At 43.3% G+C, this 13,369-nt stretch overlaps 1 protein-coding gene across 1 annotated transcript; it reads left to right on the forward strand.

The window, feature by feature from the left end:
• Positions 1-2,370: 2,370 nt before the first annotated feature.
• On the forward strand, positions 2,371-2,772 carry LOC147964940 (uncharacterized). The gene has a single exon (XM_087530220.1). The coding sequence runs from the start codon at positions 2,371-2,373 to the stop codon at positions 2,770-2,772; it is 402 nt and encodes a 133-aa protein (XP_087386346.1).
• Positions 2,773-13,369: the final 10,597 nt, after the last annotated feature.

Consider the following 13,369-nt stretch of genomic DNA (forward strand, 5'->3'; position numbering starts at 1 on the left):
GCAGCAAGTGTGGGGGACTGACGGACATAATGCCCGCACATGCAAAGTGGGCAAGGAGGTCAGTGGCGTTGAACAGAAACATGGCAAGGTCCAGAGTTCCAAAAAATCAAAAGAAGAGGATGAAGAAGAATACTTTGACGAGAATGAAGACCAATCAGACGAAGACAATGAAGATGACAGTATTGGGGATGAGGAAACTGAAACTGACGATGAAGCTATCAAGGCTCAAGCAGGAAAGGACACCGACAAGGGACAACATTCAGGGCCAGTTAGAAGGAGCTCAAGACTGAAGAATCCATAGTGGTTATGCTGCTGCGTCAATTCAAAAATAAGCTCGTACTCTCGGTTGCCTTGGTACACAATGAGGAATCATATCGGAACACTGTCGTTACCAAAACTTATTTAGCTTTATCATCAATTTCTCGATCAATACTATAGTTAAGATATATTTTGTAATTTGTGCACGCTGGACCAGTGACATTATTATGTGAACCATTTGATAAACCTTTTGAATGCAGTCACAAATATATTTGAAAAAATTAATCTGGATTTATGGAACGTCAACACTATTATCTACTAGTAACTCAACAAAAAATTGTTAAACAAAATTTAAACCCTTGTAGTACATCAGTACTAATAATTCTGACTCGTCAGTTCAAGACAGAGTAACCAAACACACCCGTGAACACCTCAAAAAACATCGTTTCAAACAAGCTATGACTGGTTCTGCCAGTCCTAGTTCAGAAAGCCCATCGGTACATAAAAAGAATTACCTCAAGCAAACAGAAAAAATTGAAAGTGCAAAAATACTACATCTGTACTGATGGAAAACTAATTTATCTATAAAAAATACTTTCAACGATTATGTTGATATAAACAATCATTTGAAAAACCAAAAAATGTTTTAAAAGATTAGCATGACACACATAGCCTGAACTTGTATTTGGTAAGTTCAACCACACGTCAATCACCATCCAAAGTACCCACAGCAGAGGAGTACAAAGTGCCATCATCACCGACCCTGAGATCTGCAAGTGGGATAAGCAGCTGATAAGTACAGCTTGACAAGACTCGTCAGTGCGACCAGTGAATACCCTGCCAAAGAAATTGGCTTGGACGGTTTGTTCTTCCAGGCCACCGCCCGCGCCATACACTGGGCGGTTGCCATGACGGACAGCAACGGCGACCCCACGACCACTACCCCCACGACTGGGACGAACCGCCTCCACCACGTCCCAAACCACGCCCTAAAAAATCCCCAAATCGACTCCATCCCTGCCACATCTCCAAAAACCACCATAGACGCTTCCATCTCCTCTACAAACAACCCACAAACATCTCTCTTCCGAGCCCAAAGTCGCTGGAGGAGGGCAATGGTAGAGGAACCGTCTACCAAGTGTCATCGTGGCGAGACGTCTGACCAGAGCAGCAACCACGACGACGTTTACGTCCCCGGCGAGAAGCGTGAGTACACCCGAACCCTCACAGGGGTTGAGCTCCACGACATGGAGACACTAGAGGTCGTCTGCACCAGCGAACCAGACAAGGCCGACGAGATGATCAACAGGCTCTGGAAGACGGCTGGCGGCTTGTATCCTAGGTTCGTCGGCGTTGATGTGGAGTATACCAGGGAAGACGAACCTCCACAGAGAGCAGCAGTTCTGCAGTTATGCATGGAGGAACTCTGCTTGGTGTACCAAAATGGTGAACCATCCTACTCATTTGCCCTATTTGGTTCATCTGTTTAATTAGTATTATATCCTAAAAATTTCATTAAACTTGTTTCTCAACTAGATGTACTAGTGTAGTTTGTGAAAGTGGATGCACTACTGCAATTTCTCAAGTAGATGCACTATAATATATTTTGAACCTGATGCACTGGATTACAATTTGAAAATCTTGCAGAAGATTAATTTCTAACCTTGATGTACTAGTGTAGTTTTTGGTCTTGATTCAATAGTGTAGTTTTTGCACTCGATGTATTAAAAAGATGTTTCTGAACTTGATGTAGGGAAGTAGTTTCTGAACTTGTTCTCGTGTTATTTTCATTAGAAAAAAAACTAAGAACTTGGTGAAGCATTGGTATGTGTTTTTCTATTCAACAAAAGTAAACTAAACTAGTACTAAAGTAGCACATAGATCACTGACTCAAACTGTATATTCCAAAAAGAAAAATAACATGTGTACTTGAATTTAATTCAAAACTTTGTTTACTAGTTTCTGAACTACATTCATCCATTCATTATACTATATAAGCATGTACTTCATGGATTCATCACTTGTAAAACAGAAAAACTGAAGAATTCAAACATCAAAATAATGCTAATCTTCAATATGTCTCTCCCCTTGCAGGCCCAATAGCCTCAACACATGCTGAAGCATGAGAAGTTGTTCACCTTTGCCGGTTTCAGCATTCAAGGTGACAAACAGAAGCTAAGGATGTCTGGTCTGGAGATCAACCCCAGCAAGTATATCGACATTCAGCGCAACTGGAGAGTTCCATACATCGGAAAAGAGTACGACTCCTTGGCTGATGTTGCAGCCAGCGTCATCCACCCATTCCACAAAGAAATGAAGAAGAAGATCGACATGAAGGAGGACGATAAACTATGGGGGATCAGCCTGCTGTCAAATTACCTCATCGAGTATGTAGTGATAGATGCGTATGCCACCTACAAGTCATGGAAGATAATCGACAACATCAAAATAGGTCTGGAAATTTCAAAAGAACAGGAAGCTGACCCCTACTACCACTGCCACTATGCGGGATGAAGGGACATCAAATTATGCATTCGTGTTGCTTGCGCTTGTGCTTGCCTTTTATCTTGTTGGTTCAAATTCATAGTTTGCTCTTGTTATGTCAAACCAGTTTGCTTATGTCTTGTCTGTCAGGGTTGAACCAGTTTGCTTATGTCGTGTTTGTCACGATTAAACAAGTTTTCTTATGTCATTAAGTACATTGTTTCCTTATCTCGTTATATAAGTTTGGTAGCTTCGTATTTTGTTTATACATCATTTCAAATTCAAAGTAGCTTGTGAATGGAACTTTGTGGCTGCTCTTTAGTACTAGTTATGAAGCAACTAATCATACAACGATGTTCCATGTGTAGTTTACATTCAGCATTTTATGGAAAACATAACATTGAAAACAATCAGTACAATTTGAGTTGCTTAACAACGCTTCAAAAGTTGAAGCAAAAAACTTAGTACTTCATGTACTGTTCTCATCCATATGTAGCTGCTATAAAATTAGCAAGTACTACAATAGAAAAGTTAAGAAGCACCAGCACACACTTATATTGGTCACTGGCAGACTAAGAATGGCAGTACTAGTACACTTCAACAGACAATACCGATTTACTACTATAAAAAGTACAAAGAAGCATTAGTTCGCAATCCCTCAAAAATATATGTCAGACTAAGCACAGAAGTACTACTACGAATGAACTCTCAGTACAGCTTAGTTTACACGCAAGTACTATAGTGCTAAAAAATAATACCAGACGACCCTTGAGAATAACCACAATGACAAACAAAAAAAGAAGGCAAAAACTAAATGAAAAGATAACAGTTCGAGAAAACTTACAAGAACTACAACAAAAGTATCAGTCCACATTACTGGTGGAGTCAAGTACTAGATTCAAACAAAAAAAATTGACCTCCGGAAGACAGGCAAGCCCTAACACAGGTAGACACTTGAACTCGAGCCCATGGCAGAACCGTTGGCGAATCCCTAGTAATCGGAACAACGCAGGGCTAGCCGACCAGGGCCCACAGGTCATGACAGAGAGCGAGCGCCGTGTATAAGCTCTCAGGTAAGTATTCTGAGGGTTCGACCAGTAGGATTTGATAGCCAGTATAAACAGGCCGAGAGCCCTCTCGCTTAGCGAGGTGGGACTAAACCTATACCACACTCACAACCAACAGTCCTCAAATTGCCCATGAGGGCCATTTGGGCCGGAAAATGGCCTAATAGCCTCCCTCGTCTCCAAACACCCCACCCATAAGGCCTGTTGAATAAAGCAGAGCGCGGGGAAAAGAAAAATAAACTACAACAAAAATGTTTGAAAACTGAATATAGAAAAGTTCAAATACTTGTTCGCAGACAATAATTTTAAATCCAAAAATAAAAATAAATTTAGCTCTGCACCACAGATGGTAAGAAAAGAAAAAATAAGATACAAAAACAACGAAACTTTAAAAAGCGGAGAACTTAATAGGCTATCTATTAAATGTACATAATTTAAACGAGCGAATTATATTATACTTTCAAGTTCAACTACTAAAATGCAAGAAGTTCAAATAAATATTGTTTGTCAATTCTGCTAAATTTCTTATTTATATAAAATCTGACTAGAGCTCAACTAACGATCTCTTCATAAATAATCTCAATCCAAAAAAAATCAGTTCAAACATACATATGACATCAATACTACAAAATTAGGCCACTCATGCTACATCCACACACCCCTGCGACACCAATTTTCAAAACCTTACGCTGTATGAAATTACAATTAAGTTCCCACAGCACTAAACCATAAGTACACTAAAAAGAGAGTACAAAAACTATAAACGCCTAACTTAGGTTGGGACAGATGAAAATAAAATAAGTCTCTGTTTTGAGAAACAACTTGCAGTGCAATGAAAAAAGTTTTCAGATCAACTAGTGTATAAGACTTCAGTGCAAAAATAAGACTTAACCTCCGCACTGAAAACATGACAAAGTATACGTCACTTAAACAGTACAAAATGCCATCATCATCAACCCTGAGACGTGCAGGTGGGATAAGCAACTGATAAGTACAGCTTGACAAGACTCGTCCGTGTGACCAGTGAATACCCTGCCAAAGAAATTGGCTTGGATGGTTGGTTCTTCCAGGCCACCGCCCACGCCACCCACTGGGAAGTTGCCACGGCGGACAGCAACGGCGTTCCCACGACCGGGACGAATCACCTTCCCCACATCCCAAGCGACGCCCTCAAAAAGCCCCAAATCGATTCCATCCCCACCACATCTCTAAAAACCACCATTGCTGCTTCCATCTCCACTACAAACAACCCACAAACGTCTCTCTTCCGATCCCACAGTCGCCGAAGGAGGGCAATGGCAGAGCAACCGTCTGCCAAACGTCATCATGGCGAGATGTCCAACCAGAGCAGCAACCTCGACGATGTTCACGTCGCCCGCGAGAAGCGCGAGTACACCCGAACCCTCACTGGGGTTGAGATCCACGGTAAGGAGACGTTGGAGGTCCTTGATGACCCACAAGTATAGGGGATTAATTGTATCTCTTTTCTATAATTAAGAGTGTCAAACCCAACGAGGAGCAGAAGGAAATGATAAGTAGTTTTCAGTAAGGTAATGCCTGCAAGTGCTGAAATTGTAAGTAACTGAGTAGTTTGATAGGAAGATAATTTTTAATGGGTAAGTAACGATCGTAGTAGCAAAAGTGCAGCAAGGTAGTCCGATCCTTTTGAGGCAAAGGACAGGCCAAAATGGTCTCTTATGATAAGCAAAACGTTCTTGAGGGTACATGGGATTTTCATCTAGTCAGTTTCTTCATGTTGGTTTAATTCGTGTTTGGTACTTTGATAATATGATATGTGGGTGGACCGGTGCTTAGGTGTTGTTCTTACTTGAACAAACGTCCTACTTATGATTAGCCCTCCCGCAAGCATCCGCAACTACGAGAAAACTATTAAGAATAAATTCTAACCATAGCTTTAAACTTTTGGATCCAATCGGTCCCTATGGAATAGCACATAAACTGGGGTTTAAACTTCTGTCACTCTCGCAACCCATCATCTAATTGCTACTCCACAATGCATTCCCTTGGGCCCAAATATGGTGAAGTGTCATGTAGTCGACGTTCACATGACACCACTAAGGGAATCAGAACATACATACTCTCAAAATATCGAACACATATCAAGTTCACATGATTACCAGCAACATGATTTCTCCCGTGACCTCAAGAACAAAAGTAACTACTCACAAATGATAATCATGCTCAAGAACAGATGGGTATTAAATAGCATATTGGATCTGAACATATAATCTTCCACCAAATAAACCATATAGTAATCAACAACAAGATGTAATCAACACTACTAGTCATCCACAAGCACCAATCTATTGTTCCGGTAATAAGATTGTACACAAGAGATGAACTATTGTTTGAGATGAGATGGTGTTGTTGAAGATGTTGATGGAGATTTCCCTCCCCAAGATGGGAGAGTCACTGGTGATGACGATGGCGATGATTTCCCCCTCCGGGAGGGAAGTTCCCCCGGTGGAATCGCTCTACCGGAGGGCAAAAGTGCTCCTGCCCAAGGTCCGCCTTGAGATGGCGGCGCTCCGTCCTGAAAGTACTCTCCTTATTTTTTCTAGGTCAATATGACTTATATACCATAAGATGGGCACCGGAGGTGGGCCTGGGTGAGCACTACCCACCAGGGCACGCCTGGGCTCCCTGGCGCGCCCAGGTGGGTTGTGCCCACCTGGTAGGCCCCCTCTGGTAGTTATTTGCTCCAATATTCATCATATATTTGATAAAAAATCTCCATGAAGTTTCAGCTTGTTTGGAGTTGTGCAGAATAGGTGGCCTGACGTATCTTTTCCAGGTCCACATTTCTAGCTGCCGGAATTCTCCCTCTTTATGTATACCTTGCATATTATGAGAGAAAAGGCATTAGAATTACCCTTAAAAGCATTATTATGGATAAAAACATCATAAATAACAGTAGGAAAACATGATGCAAAATGGGCGTATCAACTCCCCCAAGCTTAGACATCGCTTGTCCTCAAGCAAAAAAGCAAAATCGAAAAACATGTCCACATGCTTAGAGAGAGAGAGGTGTCGATAAAAACAAAATATAGACATAGAAGCACCATCTTCATTATTATAGCAGCAACAAGCTTAAACATAAGACTCTTGTCATAGAACTTTTATCATATACTTCTGATGAATAAGTAAGAGTTCATCACACAATCAAAGTATAAAGCAAAAACTTTATTAAAAACAAAGAAACTATGTTCTTAGTCAACTTTGCAACTACAATTCATCATCTTTTCAGGAAGGTCGCGTATCGGAGCCTTTAGGCAAGTCTACATACTCAACTATCATATAGTCTTCTATGATTGCTAACACTCACCGCGTGCACATGAGCAAAACGTTTCAATCGGACACATAGAAAGATAGGGGCTTATAGTTTCGCCTCCCAACGTATTCACCTCAAGGGCGATGCCAGCAATAATAACTCATGTTATCTATATTCAACTGGACATATGTGCCTAGATCTTTCCTCACCACATCATGCTTGCCAAAAGAGAAAAATAAAAAGGAATAGAAGGAAAACATTGACTCTTTGCATAAAAGTAAATACATAAAATTCAAAGATAGGCCCTTCGCAGAGGGAAGCAGAGGTTGCCATGCGCTTATTTGTTTGTATGCTCAACCCCTTAATGCAAAAGAATGTCACGTTGTATTGCCCCTTGTAATAGCAACCTTTATTATGCAGTCTGTCGCTTTTGTTCTTCACCATCACAAGTTCATACAACTCTCAATTTTCTCTTACACTAAATGATCTCACACTTTTAGAAGCAATTTTTATTGCCTTTTTCAACTGATGACAACTTACTTGAGGGATCTTGCTCAATCCCCCCTTTGCTTTTCCGCCGAAAACAAAAAGGAATAGATTGTTTTTTAGACTGGTTAGCTCTCTTGATGCAGAGCATCCCACGTTCATCCCCATGTACACTCCGACTACTCTCCAAGCCCCAAGGATACATAAGATGAGACCTCGACTATACACCATTGGACACAAGGTGAACTCGCTCCTCTCCGAACTTTCACTTTCCACATGTGAGACATGGCTACTACCTCAAACTTGTCTGCTATGCATGTCCAGGAACCAAGAGGAAGCCCATGGACCAGAAGGCGAGGACACCAAGCGCGAGGAACAAGAAGAAGGGCTACGGAAGATGCTCCAGCCACCGGACGACCGGCCGGGACCGGACGTCCGATGCCTAAAGACCCACCGGACGACCGGCGATCCCGCACTCGAGCCAAATGAGCAGATGTCCGACAAGTCCTGGACGTCCGACACACTCCAGCGTCCAGACATCCGACCGCCCCCAGAAATCCGGCGCCACCTCAACCGAACCAAAACGTCGGACGTCCGACAAGTACCGGACGACTGGACCCGTCCGGTATCTGTCGGACGACCGGCGCCTGTCTGTGCACAGAGATCAGGCCCGAGGCCCATGTATCCCCCACTTATGCCTTCGTGTCCCTAGACTATATATACTCTTCCACCTCCTCCTAGTTAGGGTTAGCATTGTGTTAGCTCATTTGTGAGATAGAGCTTCGCTCATCCATATCGGATCTACTCCTTGAGAGAGACCACGGCCCCTCTTCGGAGAAGAGCCACCTTGTATTCAAGACCCCTTTACGGGAAGATCCCCTTGTGGATTCCAGACCTCCTAACGGAGAAGAACCGACTACCCTTTGTATCGTCCCTTGTTGGATTTGGATCGTGTATCTCTTTGTGTTTCGCGGATCTAGCACATGTGTGATAATTCTTGTTGGTTTGAGTGATTCTCTCGTGTTTCCCCTCGTGTTTCCCTCGTGTTTCCCCTCGTGTTCTTCATGTTCTTCGCGGGATCCGCTCCTTTTGTGAAAGAACAGCCATCTAGGGTTTCACCCTACATCATCTTGGTATCATGAGCCACGTTGATCATGATTTTGGAGCCTCCCCTCTTCGTTTTCTGGCCTAATTTTGTTGTGCTCTTCCCTAAATTCGAAAATCCCCACCAAAAATAGCCCCATTTTTTTGTGATTTGTTGGTTTGAGGAAGTTTTGTTGATTTTGATCCATGGATTTTCTTGGTTTCAAGTGGATCTAGCATTTCCCCAAGTTTCCCCATCTTTCATCCATGAAATCCCATCAATTTTGACCCCAAAATCATCATTTTCCGCCCAAAATCGCGTCCCGAATCTCGGATCTCGAGTTGACCCCAACCCACCAGATGACCGTTGCTTTACCGGATGTCCGAAGACCCAGGAAGCACCGGACGTCTGACCTTACCGGATGATCGGAACCCCTAACCCGAGCAGTAATTAGCGGATTTCTGACCCGAGAGGAGGTCCGGCGCGGACATCCGTTTTTTCCGGACATCCGCTACCCGTAGATATCAACTTCGGCTGATTTTTGTTTCGGCCATAACTAAATCATCCGGAGTCCGATTTTCGCGTTCTTTAGCTCGTTAAAAATCTCTTGACATCCCCCTTCCCACAAAAATACTACCATAATCTTTTGACTCCATAAAATGTTGTGAATTTTGGCATCTTTGCCTAGGGCTTCCACCACATCATGTGCTATACCACCACTGACTTCAGCAACGTAACCAATTTTGTTCCCCATCGCATTAGTGGTTGTTTGGGTTGTGATTTGAGTCTCCTAAGGTGTTTCAGCTACTTAGGGATGGTTGCTTCCTCTTCTACCACCACCACCACTTCCGCATAGGCATAGCCCACCATACATTTCCACCACCTCAACTTAACCCAATTTTGTTTGTGTTGTGAGTTGTGTCTCCTAAGGTGTTTCGGCTACTTAGGGACCGCGCTTCCAACTCCGACACTGTGTACAGTCCACCACCTTACCCTCCATTTCCTCATTGCGTACTCCACAACCCATCATTCCCTTTCTGCAATCCCATTGAGCTTCCGCAACCACCACCGCATCCCGCTACCACCATTTTGACATTTGAGATTTTGAGTTCGTGGTTTTTCCATTTCCTAAGGTGTTTCAGCTACTTAGGGACGAGTCTCCATCATCTTGGTATCTCCATCAAGATCACCGACACTCATCATCGCCACGGATGGTAACCTCCATATCATCTCGGTATCGTGGTATCCCTCCATTGTATATTCCCTTGCCATTGCATTGATAACCCCTAGCCCATTTTACGTCACTTGCCTATCGAGACTAGCCATTTGAGTATTGCCGGCAACGTTACTTGTGCACATTAGTGATCTACACCATACATTTCATACATACCATACCATATCATATTGGTATCATATCATCCCTTGTGCCACAAGTTTGTTCCCGTATATACCCAATTGCTATCTTGGTTTGTGCATTTCGCAAAGTGGCCATACACAAAAAATAAATAAGCTTTTAAGCAAAAGAGAAAGAGCAAAGAATCTTGTAAGCAAGTGCCATAGCATCATACCACATTGCATATAAGATTGTCATATCCGATCATCTTGGATCATAGCACCGGAACATCATACATATATAGCATACTTGGGATAGAAAGTTATCCATTTTGCATCTTATAGGTTGTGCACAAGTGTCGTATCCGCCTATTGAGCAATCGTGCTAGCGTCTCTCTTGAGTTGTGCAACATGAGCGTTTTTCGTGGATTCCACATTTTGTGCTCATCCTTGGTTGCACGACCCCATTTATCTATCTATGTGTGTGTTTCCGTGGGCCACATATTGCTATTGGTCTACTTGTTTCACTTGTGAATTTGTGAATCCCTTTCAACATTATTGACTCTTGCTAACATTTTGCATTAAATTTTTGTGCCACTATCCTCACGAGCTCCACCATAAGCCTTATTTGTGTAGGTGTGAGAAACCGACAAGAATTGGTACTAATTGTGCTATTTCCTTGTCTACATTGGAGTGATCATTGATCCAGTTTAAACTTCGGTCAAGGTACATTTGGTATTCGTTCTTCTCTTTCTACCACTCACATTTTTCTCTTGGAGTGATGGATAGGCAAGGCATTTCATCTTCGGTCTTCCACAACAACGACGGCGTGAACAACTACATCACCAAAGCGTCAATCTTTGATCTAGAACGAGAAATGCAAGGCGCACAATCAAGATTGCGAGAGCGCATGGAGAACCTCCCCGTCGACATTCGCCACTCCGAAGCGAGGAAAAGGGACTACATTGAAAACAAGCTTTCCGCAAAAAAGGAGGAGGAAGATGCAAGTATGGAGGAGATTCGGACCTTGTTGATCAAACGTTCTTCCCCTTCATCATCCTCAAGGCGGCGACGTTCAAGTCACAAGTCTTCGGAGCGCAAAAATGATGCAAGCTCAAGTCGTCCACGTCCACATCTCCATGGAGACCAACATCACGTTCGTGATCCACATCGTCATGAAGGGCAATTCACCTCCAAGCATCATGTGCACGACGACGACGAACGCCATCGAGCTCAAGCACAACAACAACAAAATCATCATGAAGATGCTCGCGAAGCGCAAATGCACAAAACCCAAGAAGCCCTACTTCATGCTAAGTCCAAACTTCATGAGCAAAAGAGAAGACCGCAAGACAAGCACCACCACGATGGAGCTACGGCTACACCAACCACTTTGGCATCTTTGCCAAGTGTTCTCAAGGCATCTTCGCCTTTGGACGTACGGCATCTTCGCCTACTTCCCATGAGTTTGCCTACATCAACGTCTTCAAGTACAAGGCGACCACCTACGAGCAAGGGCGACACTTCCATCTTCATAAGCCCCCCAAGGAAGATGGCCGAGCATGGGAAATTCCCTTCGGTCATGGAGACGAGCTACGAGGTGCCACATCATATGGGCCTCCAACCACAAGACAGTGACAAGAAGGTCGAGCAAGGGCCATCCCCTTTGACCACGGCGACGAGCATGAACCTCTTCAACAACATGAAGACGGCGCCCATATTGGACTCATACTCCGAGTCAAGCTACGAGACCGCACATGAGACCTTATCTTTGGTCTTAGAGGAGAGTGATGATGTGCCATCTTCGGCCTTCATCCACGGCTACAACTCCGACATGATTGAGAACGGAGACATTTGCACTAACATCTCTCCGACACCCACATATAAAGAGATGCCCCAATTCCCATGTGAGGAGAGCTACCCCACCATGAGTGATATGAGTGACTCCACCATTTGTGACATTGAGTGCATTTCCTATGAGAGGATGAGTGTGACCACCACTAGCCCCACACTAGAGAACATCCAAGAGGGAGTGAGTGAGCCACCACACTTAGTGAGTCAGGTAGTTGACATGGCACGTGTGGCCACTATGATTCCTAATGACTTAACCTCTACTCCGAGTGTGTTTTCTTCTTTGGTGCTAGGTCTCCTACATGACGACATGCCTATCCTCGATGAGTCCATATCCCCAATGGAGACAACGATGGCCATGGTGGAAGAAGATGCACCCCCCACATGGTTCCATCTAGATGAAGATGACCACGACTTGGTCTTCGACACCTCACCTACAACACATGAGCAATGCTCCAAAGGTAACATAGGTGATGGTGCTTCTCTTGTCCCACTAGTGGACTATTTCATGAATGTTGCTTGCATGATGTTGACACACCTATTCCCATGCTTCATTCTAGTGCGACTTCCTCATGTCATGACCTACCTATTTACGATGAATATGATGACGAGCATGTCGAGTTGCCTAGTTGTGATGTTATGCTCCATAGGATATCATGTGCAAATTCTTTTGGTCACATCATGTTTGAAAATCCATTAACCTTGTCATATGCTATGAGTGAGATATCCCATATTGCAACATTTTAATCTCAACATAGTAGCTATGCATGCCCCGTTAAAATAAATCCCATTTGCACTTATGGCATAGATGACGAGATGATGGTCATTGGCTTTTGTTTTTCATGTGATGATATTGCTATTCTTCCTTTGCAAAATTTGCACAATTCATCTCATATGCCATGCCATGAAAATTATTGTGTATCGCATGATTACATCCCTTGTGCGCACCATATGCATTCCATGAATAACAATGCTCTAGATATTTCCCATGATGCATTACACAATTTGAGTCTCCATTATGCTATACATAACAACAAACCTATGATGATGGATGACATGTTTCTATATCACGCATATCATTTATTCAATCATTGGATATTTTGTGCTAAGCAACACAAGCACGTGCGCATCATGATGGATGATGTGTACATCTACCACACACACACAATTTTCCCTTTGTCTTTGTTTTGTGTAGGTACTCACGTATACTCGTCAACCTCTCAATCCCAAGAGTTGATGAAATGAGCTCTTGAGAGCAAAGATGATTTGGGATCCCGTGAACTATCCTTCCCACCGCTCTCTTCGCGCAACGACTACACACATCTTTCTCACTTGGCTCTCACACGGCTATGGGCTATAGACCGCTTGTCGCTTCATGCTCATTTTACGGTGTTCACTTTGCATGCGATGCTTATGCCTTTGCCATGCAATTGTGACCCTTTCTTGCGTCTACCCATGATTCAACATTATGCTACTCCTATGTGTATTTGCATGCTCGGTGGAGATCCTTGTTGC

This window comes from Triticum urartu, chromosome 6A (genome assembly GCF_056163025.1).
Source record: "Triticum urartu cultivar PI428250 chromosome 6A, HENAU_Tu73, whole genome shotgun sequence".
Lineage (NCBI taxonomy): Eukaryota > Viridiplantae > Streptophyta > Magnoliopsida > Poales > Poaceae > Triticum > Triticum urartu.